This window comes from Ambystoma mexicanum, chromosome 12, assembly GCF_040938575.1.
Source record: "Ambystoma mexicanum isolate Mex_15411 chromosome 12, UKY_AmexF1_1, whole genome shotgun sequence".
Lineage (NCBI taxonomy): Eukaryota > Metazoa > Chordata > Amphibia > Caudata > Ambystomatidae > Ambystoma > Ambystoma mexicanum.
Window position 1 is genome coordinate 58489475 of NC_090936.1, and position 21234 is coordinate 58510708.

Here is a 21234-nt window from a genome sequence, read left to right on the forward strand (position 1 = left end):
ATTTGGGATACATCAATGGATGTGCATTTCAAGTTGATGAGCCACATCTGGAGAGAACAGTTTACAAAGAAATTATCACACATAGTTAGAAGCAGTATTTATACAGGATGTCACAAAGGTATGGAATGTATTGTTTACAAGAGGTAAATAACAGCAGTTACGGGTGGTATGAGGTCTATTTAAAAAACAGGTTCCATTCAATTGCAATATTTAGACCTTGTTTCACTGAATTCAGACGGAAAATCCATTGTTGTTCTAGCTTCTGAAGGGCTATATCTCTATCGCACCCTCTGAAAGGATTCCTGGCTGTTTGGAGAATGAACCAAAACATATCGCTGGGGCTGTGTTTCTTCTCTTGAAAGTGTGCCACCATTGGTTTATCTGATATGGCATTTTTAATGCACAATCTGTGCTCGCATATGCGCTGTCTAACTTCCCGTTTGCTTTTACCTATATATAGCAATTTGCATGGGCATTGAATGGCGTAAACTGTCCATTTACTTTTACAGTTGGAAAAAGTATTAAAAGTCCATGTTTTGCCATTCAAATCGATGGATTTCATATCCTTTGTTAAGCAGCACACTGAGCAGGATCCGCACTTATAGTGACCTTTGACTGGCGGTAAATTCCACAACGTCAGTTGTCGGTTAGTTGGTGTGGTGGGTTCAGTGTAGGTGTTGACCAGGTGATCTTTCAGGTTCCTGCTTCGCTTCGAAGCAAACAGAGGTTTATAGGTTTGAAAGATTTGGTGTGTAGGCTGTTCCAATGTCGGAGGATACTTTTTTTTTAACTGGTTACGTAGAGGCGTAAAGGTGGTGACACAGGTCATCTTGTCCTTGCATACAACACGTGGAGTTGGAGTGAGACACGTTTCTCTGCTAGTGTTTTTTGCTCTTTTTTGGGCTCTGCGGATCACGTGGCTTGGATAACCTCTAGCTTTCAGTCTGGTTGACAGATCTTGACTGGTGGTATCGAAGTATTCTCTTGTGGTACAGTTACGTCTTAGGCGAAGGAACTGGCCAAAGGGTAGGTTTTCCTTTTCCTTCAAGACTGCTGAGGTAGGTTTTCGGCATAGAGTTGTCGCCAAAGTATTTGAGGTTGTCTTGTAGATGGTGAGGTCCAAAAAAGGAATGGATAGTTTGTCATATTGTATGGTAAACTTAATACATGCGTCTCGGGTGTTGAGCCAGGCGAAGAATTCCTGAAGTTGTGTTTCATTACCTTTCCATGTCATCAGAACGTCGTCGATATAGCAAATCCAGAGTCCTTTCTGCAGCTTGATTGTTGATGTCAAATACGGATTGTGTCTCAAAATGGTCCATTAAAAGATTGGCTATATCTGGCGCGAAAGTTGCCCCCATGCTGGTACCATGGCACTGTTGGTAGAATGTTTTTTCGAAGATTAAATCGTTTTCAGTGAGAGCAGTGCGGATACATTCAAGTAAAAAAGCTGTTGGTGGTTCCCGGATAGTTCTTTTGTCGAGGTAAGTGGCAAGCACTACAGTGCATTCGCGCTGTGGAATACTAGTGTATAGTGATTCGATGTCCAGGTTGACTAGCCAGTCTTCTTGATCTATAAGTAGTGTATTTAACTTCTTGATCGTGGATGTAGTATCCTGGACATATGAGCGCATCTGGCCGATGAATGGTCGTAGGAAATGGTTGATGTAAATTGACAAGGGCTCAAGGACTGATCCTATACCGGCTACTATGGGTCTACCCGGTGGAACTGTTGTGTCCTTATAGATTTTTGGTAAAAGGTAAAAGTCTGGGAGTATTGGGCTGTGGTTCACTAAGAAAAGTTTCTCATCATCATCGATCCACCCTTCTTGCCAAGCGTGGCACATGAGGCTTTCTATTTCTGTTAGTAGTCTGGTTGTTGGATCAGTGGGAATTTGTCTGTAGAACTTCATATTGGAAAGATGTTTCTGAACTTCTGTATCATAGAGACTGTTTCCCCAAAGCACAATACCTCCCCCTTTATCAGCGGGTTTGATAAGGAAGTCATGGTTGTTTTCGAGGTTTTTTAGTGCTAGACGTTCTTTTTGGTTTAGGTTGTCAGGGTACTTTATGTGTTTGTCAAAGAGTTGGTTCGTTTCCAAGAGGATGCGGTTTTCATAAGCCAAAATTTCCGGGCACACCATGTGCGACAGTGGCGTGAAAGTAGAAGGTGGTCTTAAACCTGTTGATTTGGGAGGGTCTTTTTCAGGGATTTCTCTGAAGAAGTATTTGAGTCTGATTGTTTGCAAAAATGTTCGAAGTTCTACCTCTGTCTTGAATCTGTCCGCTGGTGTAGTGGGGATGAAGCTGCGGCCTTTGCTAAGGATGCTGATCTCATCAGTCGAGAGGTTGCGATCACTTAGGTTGAATATTGGTATCACCAAGTTTGGTTCCCCGGGGGCATCCATTGGCGAGTTTTCATGGATGTCTCCGTTGTTGTCGTGGTCTGCCTCTTTGTCCCTGTCCTTGAAAAAACTGTTGTTGAGCTCCTTGGTTAGAAGTGGATGGTGTTGAGTTGGTTGAGCTTGAGTTACTGCTGTTTGAGCTATTGGAGAAGGTCACAAACTTTTTTTGTGGCTGACGCGGATTGCGTTTGTTTTGTAGTATATTTTGATTGGCTTGGTTGTAAAAACCTGGTACAAGGTAAGGGTTTATTCTTGCTTCCTTATAGTTCTTTGTGTCATTTTGAAGTTTCCAGTTTTTTGTCAATTGTGAACTTGTGGAATGTTGCTATTTCTTCTACAATCTTTTCAAGTTGGGTTTTTAAGTCTGGGATTATATTTTCAGTTTTAATGTTTTCTTCTAGTAATCAGAGTTTTTCTTTTTGAATTTTTGTTTCGTCTTCTGCTGTCTCTATGACGAGAATGACCCAGACACGTGAGCATTTATATCTTATGTGGGCGTTATTAATAAGCTGGATACCCGCACACCATGCACTTTGTACTTTATAGCCCAGCATATGCTATCAACGACTCCTCCTGACGTACTATTCATGGTGCACCACGAACACCCTTGTGCCCACAATTTCCAGCTTATTAATAATGCCCAATTAAGATATCTAATATCTTTTTCCACCTAGACGTCCCGACCCCTACAACGTGATTGTTCCAGCCATCTCCGCTGGACATGGACAATTATTGCCAAGTATACTACACCTTTCCTGCAACTAATAAAGTGAGATTATACCCTCTTAGGTAATTTAGGTAACCTTATGGTACCCCTCTTCCATATATCTGACTTAGACAGATCCATTGCCTTTCCGGCCAGTACTCTGAATTGGCTGAACACACCAATTCGAACGTTCAGCAACGACATTTCAAAGGTAGACTTTGATATGCAGTTCCATTTTCACAGATTACCACTGTGCGGTCACCCACCCCTGACACATACACTTTCATCTTGTCTTCCGCTTCTCTAGGCGGGCACACAGTCTGGTCATCAAATGACCACGTCCTGATGACAGTTTGGACCCTTCCTTGAATCTGCTAATCGCCAGTTCTCACTGAAGGTCTCTAAATACCCCGAACTAGAAACAGCAACCTGTTTGTGTCGACAACAATTTCACACTACTACTTGCAAGTAGTGTATGAATTTGCACAAATATCTGCTACTAATCCTCACTCAAATGTGAAGTGTAAATATTTTAACTTTCTATGTCGCCACCCAGGCATATATGTACCTTTTTAAGGTCCAACCTTGTGTACTTGGACCCACGAATTTTAAACATGTGTCTTAAGTTATGATTAAATGTATTTGTTTTCCCAAAAAATCTCCAGCCTTTGTGTGACCAGTATGTATTAAACTAGCCTACTGCTCTTCATACCTACCGCCAAATGCGTAGCTGAATTGGGGTAGCTCTTGACTCTGCTTTTTTCAATATACGCTAAGCATAGTGCCCTGAGTGGCTTGATAGACGATGAAAGCAGAAGAGTGAGGGATGAGGCCTTGTCTGATTTTCTTTTCTTTAAAGAAGCAGGCGAGGTTGTTGTACTGACCTTACGTTTAGGGGATTGTGGAAGTTGTGCAGTGCGGTGTGATGAAGGATTTCACTTGCAGTGTTTGCTTCGTTTGTCTTTTCTGTGATGTAGTGCTTCCAGGAAAATACTCTTCTTTGACAATGGGGGTGCTCCTGGCATTTATTTGTATACTTTTTGCTGTTTGATTGTATTGTACATTCTTTGAAAGTACATTTTCTATGGTGTGTTTCCAGCATAAGACAAGTGTGGCTGGCAGCTCTACTGATAAGAAATATACTGTCATATAGGTGCATTAATCATGAATGCCTAACGCGGAAACATGCTAAACTGCAGCACAATTGTGGATACATTGAACTCATGCCACAGATAAGAGTTTATATGAGCATTGTTCATTTGGAAAATCTGCACATACAAAAAGCAATGTGGAATTTGGGAATTATCCTGTACATTGTAATGTTTTACAGAGGCTGGTGTAATGTCTTTGTTTTGGAAAGAGTAGTAGGAGAGAAAGTGCATTTTTGATGTTCTGCTTTTTGGTGCTTACTTGAGTCTGCAAACCTTGGCTCTCCAGATGTTTTTGACTACAGCACCCATTCGGCATAGCCAGCTTAGGCAAAAGGGAGGGAGTAACATCTGGAAAGCCAATGGTTGCAGACCCCTGGAGGTGAATTCTGGGCTGGAGTTAGGGACTTTTAATTGTTGGTTGGATGTTAATTTGGCAACTAATCCATACTCGATCCCTTTACTTGATTACCTAATGGATGCACTGCCTTATATGTTTCCATAACAATATATTTCTCGCTCATAATGTGCTACTGATGTTAGAAAAGGAGCAGGCAAGACAGAGCTGCGCTTTCATCCCAACTCAGCATCAGGCGCTAGCATGATGCCCTCTCAGTCTCGTCCATAACTGTACACGTTATTGTCAGTCAGAGATGGGAACATGTCTGTTGACGTTTAGGATGTCCAGGTGGGGGCTGAAATTCAAGAGAACGAAGAAGGGTACATTGAATTTGAGTGACAAGTGTATCAGGAATCATAGAAGCAGAGGTGGGCAGGGGCGGAGGGCCTTTGTTTGTTTTGAAAATATCAGGAGTTATTGGATGATATGATGAGTCAGGAGCAAATCTCCTTGCATAGTCATGATGCTGGTGGAGACTTTCACATCACTGGCAGACCGTAAAAAACCTTTAGTATAGAAGCTGGCACCCTCCACAAGTAACTGGCAGTGTGATGCAGCCTTAGCATCTGGGACAGGCGAGCCAAGCAAACAGATTGCTTGGATCGCTAGCTGAATTCCACGTTCCAAGCCCGCGTTCTACGCAAACTTATGGCTGCTCCCCCACCATCTGACCCTCACCCTCCCCTTCCCACGATCACGTTCCCTCCCCTCCCAACACCCCATTATTCTTTTGGTGGCGGCTCAAACACTGCTTCAGCCTCCCGGGCCGCCATGGAAATGGAAGAGGGGCTCCGTCTTTCAGCTGTGCGGTGGCCATCTTAGTTCATTCATGCAAGATACATTGCTGTCAGCACCCCTGGTTTCCGGATTGGAAACCTGGGTTGCTAATAGCAATATTTACTCGATCGGGTCTGCCAGATTGGGTGGTAACGGCACCGGGCTCATTGTTAAGACCCTCACAGCGGTCGGTCCTGTAAAGCAGAGGTACAGAAGGTGGAAAGCAATAATGGCTGCTAAGAGGGCTGTGTTGCTTTTGCATTCTGGAATCCGCCATGGTAAAGCTTGATGTAAACATTTCACTCAGATGACTATTTTTGAAAGTCCTGAATCACAACAAAATACTGCGTAAAACTTCACAAGACTATCTTTAATATCATTCTAATAGGATAGCTCAATGCATTCTACGTGTGTCTGTGTTTTTCTGTGTGTGTCTGTGTTTTGGTGCTAGTTTAGTGTGTGTCTGCTTTTACGTCACTTTGTGTCTGTGTGGAGGTGTGGGTGTCTCTGTGTGCCAGGTATTAGAAAATACAGGTGGTTTTGAATCAAGATTATATTGCTGCTTGCATCAACAATCTTTCCTTGAGAACACAAAACGTATTTGTAGATTAAACATACTCAGGTATTTTCTGTTGCTGAGAGGGAATATTTTGTGCCTCTTGCTCCTGTAATTCTTAGGGCAGGAATTAACATCCTGTTTCCAATTTCCTTTGCATCTTTGCATGTCCATTGGTTGTACCGTTTGCTATTCATGCACATCAGTACAATCCCTTCTATTGTGTCCGCAGCCACTACCAAGAGAGTATTATTATGGCAACAATTTTGGCTACGTGGTTGCTTTCAAGCCCTTTAATGATAATGACTGGAGGAAGGTCACCGTCACCAACAACGAGCTTGGCCGATATGTCCACAAAGATGAGACGATGACGCCTTCTACGGAGTTCCAGGTCAAGGTGAAAGCTTTCAACAACAAAGGCGATGGACCATTCAGCCTTGCTGCAGTGATTTATTCTGCAAAAGACGGTAAGTGAAGGACTCCCTGAAGGAGAAGGGAACAGTCAAGTCATATGACATGCCAGTGACAACCACAGGGGAATGCTATCTCTAGTAGGCACGAGTACATATAATGGCCATGCATGGTGTTGGTGGTCCTTATCTGCTGACAGATAGTGAATTGCTCCGTTTCTGTGATGCAATAGTGATATTTACTACTGATATTTCTTATCTGCTTCTCTGGGTGGCTCTTCTGGCCCTTTAGGCATATTTGCTTCACATATCCGCATATTTTATTTTTTCTGATACCTTTAGCAGAGTCCTTGCAGACTCTGTTTCCCAGCATTCCTTTATCCATAAGATGTTTTGATCATCCTCCCACTGCTCTTAGGGTAGACGTGTTTATAATTGGGAAATCCAGGACTTCAGATCCCTAAATGCAAAGTTAACCTTGGACCGGACTAGTGTCTCCTGAATGAAATGGCTAGGATAATCTTAGCATGTATGCTTTAAGCCATCCTTGGAAAAGCATTTTGCATTCTGGGACTTAATGCAAACACAAGCCCCCAGACTGTTGTTTATTGAAGGAGGGTGGCCATCGGAGGAGGGAAAAATACATGGCAGCTCTTGGTATCTATGGAGCTTTAATGTTGCAACTTTAGTTGATTACTGTTCATGCATGCGGAAAGTGCATCACATTAAGCGGGGTGCTTTTCGGAATCAAAAGTCTCATTTAAAGTTAGACTTAAATTGAAAACAATTAACATAGGCTTGGGTCGTCAGGTAAAAAAAAAACATAGGCTTGGGTCTGGGAAATCTACAGGAAAAAAAACACAGATCATACACCCTGTCACTTCAATATAGAATTTGGGACTATTACATGCAATATTACTGGTTCCTTAATTATTTGTGTAGTGGCACAACTCTCACTTTACGTTCCCGAAACAAATATGCAGATGACCGAAAACAAAACTTGGTGTGTGGGCGATTTCACATAAGCTGTCCCCTTTACTCACAAGATATTGGTTAAAAGTAGAAAAGTGAAGAAAACTAATTTAAAAGTATGTTACATTTTATTTGGCTTTTTGAACTCTAAGTGCACCTGTGTAATTTCATCCATATGTGCCCTGCCTTTCAGTTATTTACTGCTACTGATAATTATTATAATTGTTATTTTAAAAGCGTGGTTTCGAAGCTGTGTTGCTGCATTGTCTTGCTTTCAAGCGAACGCGTTGTCCCTGAGCTATCAAATGAGCCTGAGTAAGTCTGCATGTGCGATTCCCCCGTTGCCTTGGACACGATTCATGATTTTCTTCTTGAATAATGCGGTGTTTTGATGTTGACTTGATGTACTGTCCGGTTGCGAGATTACATACCAAGGACAGGCCGAGATCACACTTGAAGCCCCTATTTTAAAAGAATCATTTGGGAGAAGCAAACTAAGTTCATTTTCATGATTTGCAATGCCTCAGTGCTTAATGAAACCAGTGTTACAGAATCAAATGTTTGGCTACGTTATACGGTGTATTCTTTCTTAAAGTGTATCAGTGTCGGTACATTTTGGCTTGATTTTAAAGAAAAGAAAGCACAGCATTCTGGGAACCACACAAGCCTGCAGCACTTCACATGACAGCCAAAATGGCAAAGAATGTGACACAAAGGCACTAAGGTCTGAATAGGCCCCTGGTGTTGGGAATTGCTCTAGGAATAGCTGGCGATACTTAAACAACAACCAAAGGGGGTTGGCGGGTACCAGCCAGGTAATGGCCTGGCGCCCAAGTTAAAGTGTGCCCTGCACCATTACCTGAACTTTAATGCCCTCCCTCCCCGAAGCACCCGGCATGATTTCCAGGGTGCTAATGGCTTTATATTTAATTTGAGGAATGGCACAATTGCTCTTTAGCTACCCTGGATGCAGGGAGAAACTACACATAGTCCATTCTCCTTTTCCATGACGCCCTTTGCTGCGGAAGGGAAGGGGCAGGACACGTGGTGTGGCCAAGAGGAGACTACGAGCGAGTGGGTGAGGGAGGGGAAAGTGGTGAGGGTGTGTGGAAATCCGATATGGGTGAGCAAAGGCTTTCACCCCAGGAGGAAAGATGACCGCCTTCTGCTGCTCAGGTCAGGAGGCGTGGAACGCATGCTATATCATGGGGTAAAGCCTGCCTTCGAGTTTCCTTATTGGCTGGAAAGGTGTCATTAAGTCACCTCCCGGGTGCTAATTAAAAAGACACACCAAACATTTTATTTTATAAAATTGAAGTAATAATCTGCTGCACCATCCAGAACAGCATTGGGCCTTTTAAAATATTTTCATTACACCAAAGAAAAGCCCTCCAATTGGTTTATGTCTGAAAATATTTTACATTCAATTTTTCCCACTCCCTATTTTATTATGAAAGCGAAGATTATGGGTATGGGAAGCGTGTACAATGCAGCAAAAATATACTTCACTTGCTCTTTAAACTAAAGAATGCCTAGTTTTCTTAAACGTACTCCCATTACACTGAATCCTGCTCTTTCTCATTTCGGTCCTTAAATTATGGGGTGTCTCGCCTCAGAGACGTCACACAGCTGAAAACACAACAACACATTTTTTTTAGGGCAATGCCTCTGGGCTCCTCATTCCACTGGATTGAAGTATAAGAGGAGTCTGATAAATCATCAGCACTAAACTACAGCAATTTCCAACCAGGGGAGGTTGGGTGAAAGTACAAAACTGGGGAGAGTGAGAGTAGAATCTAACAGTAGGTAATTCGATCCTGTACATTATTTCGTGATGTATACGAGAGAGGAAAGCTGAGTTGAACGAGTACTTGGGCATCCCCACATACAGCTTGCAATGGCTTCAGAGAAGCCCATCGAGTTGCCCTGCAAATGCACTCATTTTGAAATGAATGAACATCTTTGAAAGCCACCCAGCAGAAGGACAATGCTTTTTTCTGGACCTTCCAGGGCAATCACAGGGAAGACCTCTACAGATGATTGGTAAGCCAGAGAGCTGGTTGACCTGACTCATCTACTCAAAGAGGCCGTTGTCTTTTTGTCAGTTCCTCTTGGAAAAAGTGAGAGACAACCGTCTCAGGTCTGGTAAGAGTAAAGTTCCAAATCATATCTGGTTGAGCCCAGAGGGATGACACTACCATGCCCAGCATGTGCCCCTGCTGTACAAACTGCCCGACCTGGTATGGGTTGCAAGAGAGAAGGTCCAGGTGAAAACGGAAACACCCTTTCAAGAAGGACTTTCACTGGTGGGCTTAGGAGACAAATGATTGCCCTCACTCTCCCGATTCCTACACCACTTTTAAGAGCCAGATCATTCATCATAAGCATCTGCGGATCACAGAGGAAAGATGTGAGTACCTGAGGTGCTTGGAAATCTGATGAAGATTGATGCAGATTGAGAAGAGCAGGAGGAGAATTGGAAAAAAGTGTTTTTGAAGCTATCTGTGGCAAACAGGAATACTACGGTCTAGTTCATCTTGATTTGGAGGAGCATCTTGAGAGGCAGAGGGTAGGGAGGAAATGTTTAGAGGGGTTTTCAAGGAAATTGGAGGGCATCTGCAACAATTGCTCCCTCCTCGCAAACTGGAGAGGAGCGCATCCATACTCAAGGTAGAAGAGTCTGGATAAAATCCCCACAGATCCCCTGTGGGTTTCCATAAACCTGCTACATAGCTTTTGCAGACCAGTCAAACTGTGATTAGGGTAATTGATGGCTGCAGGCATCTCCCCTGATGTTCTTAACCAATGGGATATTTATGCTCCTGATAGAAAGGAGGTTGACATCTACCCAATCTAGGACCTTCCATGCCACCATCAGTAAAGATCGGGATTGGCTCCTACCCTGTCTGTTTACATAGAACGTGTAGACCAGGTTATCTGCATGGACCAGCATGGCAATCTCTTGAAGGTGGGTGGATAGTTGGATACAAAGCTTCCAAGTTAGCCAATAGTTCTCTCCAACTGGAGTACCAGTAGATCTCTCAGGGTCCATTTCCCATTGAACAGATAAGAGGTCCAGGGATGCTCCACAGCGCATTTAGCTGTAAACCGTGGTGGAGATAAGGAGCAGTGTGGGGTCCAGGATACAAGGGTCAGGCAAGGTCAGGCAATTTATCAGACTCGCACTGCCCTTTCCCTTCCACACAGGGATAAAGCGTGGAGCCAGAGAGCACAGGACAAGCAAGGCGAGCACAGCAAACAGCACAACGAGACGGCTAAGAAGGCGTGGCAGTTCAATTAAAGGAGAAAGGTGGCATAAATCGAGAGTGAGGCGAGGAGAGATGTGACCTTTCCCTTTTTGTCCCAGACTTGCAGAACCTTCGAGGAAGAGAGCCTAAGACTGCGAACAATAGCACAAGTGTCTTGAAGCAGATGTCAACGGTACAGGGGGCAAGCCTATGCCAATAAGCAGGAGCAAGGGAATCTCCCGCGCCCGCAGTACCGACCTTAACTCCAGATAGAGAGAAAATGCAAGCAGTTAATCACAGCCAGTGAGTCGAGGGGAGAACCAATTAGAACCGGGCTGTGTTGAGGGAGAATCGCGAAAGTGTGAAGCTGTACGAAGATTAATGAGCTGACTATGGACTATGAATGAACTGTAAAGTAAGGGGAGACCAGCGTAAGAGGGAAACAAGCACCACGTGGGTGCTAAACTCAAGAGACTCCGGTTCGAACCCCATCTGAAGGAAACTACAAGTACCAGAATGCCAAAGGAGGGCCAGCGAAATAGGTCAAAGTGGACATACAGAGGGTCAAGCAAAATCCCTGTATAATCGAAAGACTTTGATCTACAAGCACTGTGAAAGATAGGGAAGTGAATCCCGGAAACATTGAACTGTGTATAAAGGAGACCATTGAAAGTAAAATGGGGTCAGCGCCCAGAAGAAAGGACCCAAGGATGAGCCACTATCACCCTGATCGAGAGCCACAGTAAGCCCAGTGAGGGGAGGCTAAGAATTGAGAGGAATCGGTGCCTGGCATAGGGGGATCCAAGGCTGAAACATTGTCACCCCAAGATTGAGAAGAGTGAAAGCAAAAGTTAAGAAACGGCAAGAGTGAACCCAGCCGAGGAAGATCCAAGGGTGAAGCATCACCCGAGTACTGACAGTCAAGAGGGGTCTGAGCCCGACCGAGGGAGATTCAGGGGGAAGCTATCATCCAAACGCCAAGTAAGAAAAGAACTGACATATAAATTAAGGAATACGATATGTGAAGGGTCAGCGCCCAGAAGAGGGGGACCCAGGGGTGAAATCATCACCCTATCTGAACTGTGTACTATAGTTGAGAAGGGTCAGCTTCCAGAAGAGGTGGACCCGGGGGTGAATCATTATCACCCTAACAAACTTTCATTTGGTTAAAGGAACTTTTGTTTTGTTATTTGAACATTCCTATCAAGGTCTGCAGTTGGAATCTAGACCGTTCAGTTCTTCTGAATAATCCCTGCAGAGCAGAGCCTCTTCCTCGTCTCAGTCCTTTCTGGTTTTGATCTGCATGATGGTTACCCCTATTCTTCCTCGTCTCAGTCCCTCCTATTTCCGGTATGTTACAGAAGTGTATGGGACAGAAGAGTAGCGGTGGAGAGAGTGGTGGTGAAGGAAAGGTGTAGGGTTTGGGTGATTGTCATTACTGGCCCCACAGGGGGTTTCCTCTCCCATTATATCCACCCACTAAGTACCAACCCCAGGGTGACTATCGGGTGCCTCACCTCCATGGCCTCATGGGAAGGAGCTCCCCCTTTGGAAGCAGTGAGGACATCCTGAGGTTTATCACAACAGACTTACTCCAAGTTAACTGGAAGCCAGCAAGTGGTTTTGTGATTTGTCAGCCAAATAGTTAGGTGTGTTTAGGTGAAAAGCCTTAAAGATGAGAAATTCAAACTTGAACGGAATATTTGCGAAAAAGTACCCAGTTTTGATCCGCGGATGTCCAGTGGGCTGATCAAGGGTTCTGGGTGCCTCCCTAACCTAACGGATCACGGGTCCTTGGGTAGTATGGAGGAATCCCCCGCTCACCCTCACCTCGCCCCGTCTTACGCCCGGGCACAGTGCTTTTGCTTCGGTGGAAACTGGGGTCTCTGGGGTCTAAGTAACTATTGTTCCTTTAAGGGAGGTGAGGGACAGAGGTCCTGCTATACAATTAGTGCCTGCACAATCAGTTTTACTTGCATAGTGGCAATAATCCCATCTTAATCTGCACAGGGAAAGAGAGGGTTCTATGTTGCTTCCCCGTAGGCCGATTTCATCAAAGCCTGGTTGCCCACGCTGATTTTGCCAATGCAGGGAAACATCTTTCCCTTACAATGGCCCATTCCCCTCCTGTTCCCAATGATGGGGGCACCCCTGCAACGCCTGTTTACTCGCCCTAAACCCAGCTGGTTGTTCAGCGGCTGCCACTCCTGTCCTCCAACCCGCTCCAGACACACACACTCACCCCCCATACATGCACACACACAATCATACACTCCTACTCCTGCCCAAACTCCATCTTTACCTGTCAGTCGCAGCCCGCCACCATGATCAGCCCACTTCCTCCATGCGCAGTAAATGCATGCAAAGTTCCCTGTCGGGACTCTTTGTGAGGAAAGTAGCCTTTTGAGGAACTTGCTGCAAGAAAAGTTGGCAGATCATAAATATCAAGGGAACCTCGACAGTGAGATGCCATCCATTGCAAAAGGCCTCCACTCTCATACATTCAAGAACCGATAGGCTAAGGGAATGCACAGCTGGGGCAGGGTTAGAGTGTGACAACCAGAGTGAGGACCATCCTTCGGGGGGGATTGGTCAGGCTCAAATCCCACATGAGGGCTCAGGGAGGTCCGATCTGCCAATACCATCACAGCTAACACACCTGAATCTCCTTTCGCAGCAGAGAGCCTGTAAGGCAGGAATAGAGCCCTACACAAGCACACATTTAGACAGAAGTCAGTTTGGAGATGGTTGGAGGGATATTGGGAGCCTTATCAAGACACAGAAGACTTTAGAGGTCCAGGAGCCAGACAGCACTGAAATCTGATACCTGGAGACGAGACTCAGGAGATCAGACTAGGGAACCAGGAGAGCTGGTGTGAGAGGCAAGAAGTAGAACAGTGTTGCTCAAAGTTAGAGAAATTATAGAGGGAGAAGGTGGGAGTGATCTAAATACTATTGATTTGGAAAGTAAGAGGGTGGTGTTCTGAGGGTCATTGCAGAGCCATCGGAGGAGTATAAAGGCGAGAGGTGGTTATGGAGGGAGAAAGAACCATCGGAGGAGTATAAAGGCGAGATGTGGTTATGGAGGGAAAAAGAAATGGATTAATAATTAAGTGCTACTCACTTAAGTGACTAACGTACTCCTAGTTCATAGTCCCCTTTCCTCCATCCTGTATGGGCGTCCCTCGTGAGGGACGGGAACGGAACCTCTTTTCCACCAGAAAAATACATTTCCCCTCTAAATTTACTGCCACGCGGGGGCTCAGGCTCCCTTATCCCAGCCCACCTCAGTCCACTTTTGACGGGTCAGCTGCATTACGCTTTAACAACCCTACTAGTCTTTGTATAGGGTGATGGCTGGTGGGACATATGGAGGAAAGGGGACCATGGACTAGGAGTATGTTAGTCACTCCAGTGAGTAACACTTAATTATTCCTACATCCTGTCCCCTTTCCTCCATCCTGTATGGGCGATTACAACTGACACTCTGGCCTGGGGAGGAGGGCCTGACCTTCTAGACAAATAGATTCTGCAGTACCGCTTGGCCGAATGCTGCATCAGCCTTAGTACTTGTATCCAATCAACAGTGCTTGCAAAACGCCAACGGCGTGGCCCATGTTGCTGCACTGCTGATCATCTGCCAGGGACATGGCGCTGCAAAGCGACTGTTGCCTTCACGCTTACCGCATGCGCATGCATGCCCTGCGGCGGATCCTTACGCTGCACCTTTTATGCCTCCTGGATCGCTGCCATCATCCATCGAGCTATGGATGCCTTGGAGGCTTGCTGCCCAGGCTAAGATTCTCCAATTGTTACAAACCGTGTGGCCGTCTTGCGGATGCCCTTTGTTCTGTCCAGATATAATTTCAACGCTCTCCTGGCATCCAAGCAGTGGAGCATTTTCACTGCATCTTCCTTGGGTTACGGGAAGAATGTGGGGAGCACAATCATCTTGTTGATATGGAAGGATGATACCATCTTCAGAAGAAACTTGGGGAGCGTGCAGAGCACGACTTTGTCTTTGTGAAATCTAGTGAATGGCTCTGAGGCGACTAGCGCCTGGATCTCACTCTGCATGCTGACGTATGCCAAACGAGAAGGGCTGTCTTCAGAATGACCAACTTAATGTCTACTGAGGTCATAGGTTCAAATGGATTGTGTGCTATAGCACTTAGTACTACGTTTAGGTCCCAAACGGGATGCAGACACTTGACCTGGGATAAAGTCTGGTCAACCACGTCAGGTGTTTCTTTACTACAGGATTGGCTGAAGACAAGATCAGAGAGTCAGAGTTCCTATATACAACAATAGCAGCCAGGTAGGTTCTGCAGGTATCAACTTGGATGCCAGACCTGCCCAGATAAGCTGAGAATGACAAGACTTGGTCGAGGGTGCATGCCAGTGGGTTCGCCCCCTGTTCCTTTGCCCAGAAGCAGAACCCCGACCATTTACTTTTGTACTTCTTACACGTCGCCTGACTACTGGCACTTTGAATGATCTCCAGATTGTCGCTGGACAACTGAAGGTGCTCGAGCGTTAGCTGCTCAGGAACCAAGGCGCTAGGGCTAGTCTCTCCAGAGAGGGGTGTAGCTCTGCACCTCCCTTCTGTGCTAGTAGAGCCCCTTCACGAGGGGGAGTATCATCTCCGGCTGAAGTGACATCTGTGTCGCAGGTCAAAGGACCAGGGCAGCGACGGCCAACGAGGCACCACTAGGATGATCCTGAGGTTCCTGGAGCTCCTGATCTTGCTCACTACTTGTGCACGAGCGGTGTGGGTGGGAATGCGTATGCCCACATCCCGTCCCAGGGTATCTCGAGTTCATCCAATAAAGAGTTGCATCCCCTTCCTTCACTGGACATGAACTGCTGACACGTCCAATTGTATCTGTTGTTGGGTGGCCCGATCTGCTGAACACTTCCTACAGGACTCTCCCATTCAGTTTCCACTCATAATTGTCAGCGGCCAGGCGACTGAGCCTATCTTCTTCCAGGTTGGACTCTCCCGGAAGGTGGACCACAGAGAGCCACACTCCCTGACTGATAGCCCATCGCCAGATCTCCAGGGTCATCACGCACAGTTGCAGGGATCTGGTACCACCTTGTTTGTTGATATAGAACATGCGGGTTATGTTGTCTGTCTGAATGCACACCGACCTGCCTTTGATGGCCGGCAGAAAGGACCTGAATGCCAACCATATAGCCATAAGCTCCAGCCAGTTGATGTGATTCTACCAGTCGGTCGGGGACCAAAGGTCTTGCACCAAGTGCGTTCCCAGGGTGGCCCCCCCCACCCATGGAGTGAGGAGTCCATGGTAATGGTGTACTCTATGGGAGGTGAACGGAATGGTCTGCCCACCAAAATGTTCAATTCCTGTTACCACCATCTGAGGTCGAGGTGCAGATCTTGTGTTGTGGGAGCCCTCTGATGGCCTGATTCCTGATCCCAAGAAACTGCAAAATGTAACTGGAGCCTCTGCAGGTGGAGCCTGGTGAACGGGACTGCCAGGACACATGCTGCTAGTAAGCCCAGAAGGGGATGATACCACGAGGCTGTGGAGATTGACTTGCGGCAGAAATGGGAGACTGCAGCTTGTATTGCCACCACCTTGTCCCTGTGGGAAAAACCTTCCACTGCTGTGTGTCCTACAACAGACTCAGAAACACTAGTGTCCGTGTAGGAGTGAGCTGAGACTTTTGGTAGTCGATCCAAAATCGCAGTTCGGATAGGGTAGAGATTAGCCTGTCAGTTGGGTCTCGAACCAGCTCTGGAGAAGTATCCCTGACTAACCAGTCGTCGAGGTATGGTTAGAGGTGGAGCCCCTCCAACTTGAGGAGAGCCGCCACTGCATTGATGAGCCTTGTCAAGACTCACAGAGCTGAATTTAACCCAAAGGGCAGAACCTTGTAGTGGAAATGCAGGCCTATGACCTGGAACCTGAGGAAGACCCGGTGAGGCTGCACAATGAGAACGTGGAGATACGCTTCCTTCAGGTCCAGGGAACACATCCAGCCTCCCCCACACTGTCTCGGCAATGAGTGCTGGTGTCACCATCTAGAACGTCTGCATGGGTAGGTAAAGATTCAGGGAAGATAGATCCAACACCACTCTCAGGCCCACCTGGCTCTTCTTCCGGATTGGGACGATGCAGGAGTAAAAGCCCTGCCCCTGCTGGGAGGGGGGAACCTGCTCTACCACTTTGCTCTCTACAAGGGAGCGAATCTCCACTAGGAGTGTTGGTGTGCCGATCTGTGGAACTCGGAGGGGGAGAAGGAAGAGGTCCCCGGACACCAATGAGATGACCCATGCGTCTGCGAACTTCATCCACCAAGTCTGACTGTGGAGGGCCAGCCTGCCTCCGGCTGGAGTGCTGGGGACCTGAAACGAAATATCATTGTTTCTTCTGGTCAGAGGCTGATGAAGAGGAAGGGGACAGGCAGAACCCCTTATTTGATGCCTTGTGGTGTTTTCTCCGGTGCTGACTAAGAGACCTGTCCGGCGTCGTGCTGTGCAGTCATGAAACCCCCAGAAGCCGCCAAATGAACACCCTTTGTCTGAGCGGAACTGTGTCTGAGAGTAAGGTTTAGCTGCTGGTTTGGTAAGAATGACCAGAGACTTTGCTGTTTGAGAGCTGCTCTTCTAATCGAGCTCCTCATCAGTGGAGATTACCCCCTCAAAAGGAAGATCGAGTATCCCATCCTGCACATCTGGGTTGAAGCTGGTAGCTTTCAGCCAGGCTGTGCCCCTCATGTCTGTTGCCAGACAGATTGCTCTGTTAGCCGTGTCGAAGTGGACTACGGAAGCCTCCATAATGTCCTGAGCCACGGGTTTCGCGTCAGCTAGGCCTGCTTTGAATGAGGCTTGCATATCCCTAGGGATGTCAGGCCGAAAATGAGGCAGTAAATCTGCGATCTCCTTCCACAGGCGTTGGTCAGCCGCAGCGGGAATGGCGTCTGCGCTAGCCTGCCTGCGGTACCGCCCGGTATTTGAATAGACCGTCTTGCCGTATGATTCAAGGGTCTTTTATTCCTTGTTCAGGAGGGCCGTCATGGCAGTACTAGTGAGGAAGCCTGGGGCTTGAAATACATTGATGATGCAGCGATAACTGATGACAGAGGCTCCGGGTGAGTGGGGAGCCGTATGCTGTCCCCTTCAGCTTGCCTAAACCTAGCATCCAGCTTTTTGGTGGTGGGTTGTGTGGAGTGGGGCTTGAGCCATCCCTTTTTGGCCAAAGCCTCCCCATCCTTCTGCTGGGGGATGTCAGTCCTCGCTCCCACCCTGATGCTCAGGACCTCCGCCAGAACTCCTGCCTCGGCGATGTGAGAAACTCATGGTGACAACAAGTAAGATAGACACAAGTGATCACAGTTCAAGGGTATTCATGAAACGATGAGTGCTGTATGCAGGTTGGAAAAACGCCAAATGTAATCCTATATCTAAGATTGGAGCAAGCGTCGACCACAAATGAAAAATAAGACAGTCCTAGTGGCGTTGTGTCAAAATAAAAAGGGTCTATTCTAAGAAACCTATTGCCAAACCTCACAACTAATACAAAAAGTGTTGTGGGATATTTCCCAAGAAAAGAAAGAAGTGTTCTCAAATGATATGTCAGGATGCGGTAGCCTGGGTCTTCCTTCCCCACATTTCGAGCACGGGGTAAGATGGGACCTTGGAGCACAGTAAAGTCTCTGGCTTTTCCAGCACCAGATGACAGTTCCAATGGCAGTTCTTAGGACCGTTGATGGCCAAGTCTCGTTTCCTTGGAAAGTCTCTTGCCTTGAGGCCTGATGTGTTCAAATAACAAAACAAAAGTTCCTTTAACCAAATGAAAGTTTGTTAGGGTGATAATGATTCACCCCCGGGTCCACCTCTTCTGGAAGCTGACCCTTCTCAACTATAGTACACAGTTCAGATAGGGTGATGATTTCACCCCTGGGTCCCCCTCTTCTGGGCGCTGACCCTTCACATATCGTATTCCTTAATTTATATGTCAGTTCTTTTCTTACTTGGCGTTTGGATGATAGCTTCCCCCTGAATCTCCCTCGGTCGGGCTCAGACCCCTCTTGACTGTCAGTACTCGGGTGATGCTTCACCCTTGGATCTTCCTCGGCTGGGTTCACTCTTGCCGTTTCTTAACTTTTGCTTTCACTCTTCTCAATCTTGGGGTGACAATGTTTCAGCCTTGGATCCCCCTAAGCCAGGCACCCATTCCTCTCAATTCTTAGCCTCCCCTCACTGGGCTTACTGTGGCCCTCGATCAGGGTGATAGTGGCTCATCCTTGGGTCCTTTCTTCTGGGCGCTGACCCCATTTTACTTTCAATGGTCTCCTTTATACACAGTTCAATGTTTCCGGGATTCACTTCCCTATCTTTCACAGTGCTTGTAGATCAAAGTCTTTCGATTATACAGGGATTTTGCTTGACCCTCTGTATGTCCACTTTGACCTATTTCGCTGGCCCTCCTTCGGCCTTCTGGTACTTGTAGTTTCCTTCAGATGGGGTTCCAACCGGAGTCTCTTGAGTTTAGCACCCACGTGGTGCTGGTTTCCCTCTTACGCTGGTTTCCCCTTACTTTACAGTTCATTCATAGTCCATAGTCAGCTCATTAATCTTCGTACATCTTCACACTTTCGCGATTCTCACTCAACACAGCCCGGTTCTAATCGGTTCTCCCCTCGACTCACCGGCTGTGATATGTGACACTAAGAGCGACTTTACCAAGATATGGTTACAAGGGTACTAGGTGTTACGAAAGATTTCATATGTGTATGTCATTTTCCCTCCATGTGTCAAACCCCAAACATGTTGCTGCTGTTTAGACACCACTGACTGACTTTGCCAGAGAAGCACAGCCTTCAGCTGCACTCCTCTGGGCTTTCGCTCACTTTTTATGGGGAAACTGACATGCCCTTAAGACAGTCAGTACTCTGAGACTTTGTTTCCCTTAGTCCTTTTCTCATGTTGCAACTTTTGTGCAACATGTAACAAGTGTGCAATGTATCTTACCATACAGCACACTTGGGTCTATAGTCATTTCCAAAGGCCCTAGATACTCTTGCTGGACTTTTTATGAACTGTGCAGATGTGTCATGGACAGGACTGGTGGCAGCAATCGTTTCACATTATTTTTAACCCTTTCCTGCCATGTTAACCACGCTAACCGTGTTTTGGCACAAATAGGTGGCTTGGCTCCAAAATGGCCATGCCACAAGGTACTTTGTCCTGTCCTTTGGCCATCTTGCCCCTTCACCTTCCCCAGGTCGGGTCGACCCGGGACAGTCCTTATTTGGTCATGCATTTTCCTACGAATCCCAATGCTTTTGTGGGTTTCTGCATGCCTTGTGTGTGCGCCTCCAGGAGGTGGGCTGGGATGTCTGGTCCCAATACACATCCTGGGTGCCAGAAAGTCTGGAGTGTCCTGAATCCTGCAAGTGAAAACATCTTTAGCTTCTAAGCAGGTTTCATCTGTGACAGGTAATAGACAGGGTCCCGGATAGCTCGCACTTATTTTTAAAAGAAGGTTGAATATCCGCACGATTGTTTGAATAAAATCCAATTGTTTTTATTTAAGGAAAAGACATATAGGCTAGTGTGGTCAGCTGACACATGTTTTGACCTCTAGGGTCCTTATCAAGGCTATTGTATAGGTAGGTGTTGCCAGAATGGTTGCTGGGTAGCCTGTAGTAAGGGTTGACCACCCTTTGTCTGGAGTTGGCTGGATTACTGTCCTGGTTAGGCTGAATATTCATTTGTTCGTAGCGTGATGCAACTCTCGAATGAGACGACAGTGCTAAGCTTCTGGAATACTTACCTTTTTCCTAATCCATGCACCTTTTCCTTGACCAGTTTACGAGGCATTGAAGAGACAGAGGCAGATTCTCAGAAATGTGCACAAATTTAAAAAGCACAGAGGTTGTGCTTTTTCCATTTGCTCTCATTGCAGAAGCGCACACGTCACCTTATTCTCGAAGGTGACCAATGCATTTCAGGGAGGGTTGGTCAGAAGTGCAGAATGCGCTGGCCAGCCCCCTTGCATTCATTAATGTTAGGGGTGCAGTCCGGACACTGTAGTATGACTGGCTCCAATCAAAAACATTGCAAGTTTCTATGTTTGAGGTATAGAAATGCAATTGGGACAGCATTGGATCGTACCGCTGTTGTGAAACCTAAACAAATTCCTGACACTGTCAGGAAATACCCTTTCCCTATTCAAACAGGTGCAGGGGAATGTCTTAGTTTTCTATGCATTTTAAAGCGTATCACTTTTGTGAATTTAAGGTCTGCTTTAATATGTGCAGAAACGCCCCCTGATTTCTGTATATGCGCAAAGGGGCACAAAAGGGCATCTGTATGTGTGCATGTACGATGCACAAATTCTGATCGCTTTTGTAGATTTGGATGCACCTTTTTGTGACTCGCGCATCGCATCATGTGTGCCAAGAAAAGGTTTGAGAATATGTCACTCAGTGTTTCTCCCAGTTCATAAATTATTTTATTCCTCTGTGATTATATTATTATTGTGTTTCTCGTTTCATGTTATGCTGTGTTGTGTTATCAATGTTTATGTAGCTCTGAGGACTCAGGCGTATTTAAAGCATTGTGACAAACTTAACG

General features: G+C 46.3%; 1 protein-coding gene across 5 annotated transcripts in view; it reads left to right on the forward strand.

The window, feature by feature from the left end:
- The window catches only part of CNTN1 (contactin 1), a 1316193-nt gene that overhangs the window by 1143530 nt on the left and 151429 nt on the right, over positions 1-21234 (forward strand). For all 5 annotated transcript variants that reach the window (XM_069627984.1, XM_069627985.1, XM_069627983.1 and 2 more), the window contains one exon: positions 6225-6459. In XM_069627984.1, coding sequence (XP_069484085.1) covers positions 6225-6459 — 235 coding nt within the window. The remainder of the gene's footprint in view (positions 1-6224; positions 6460-21234) is intronic.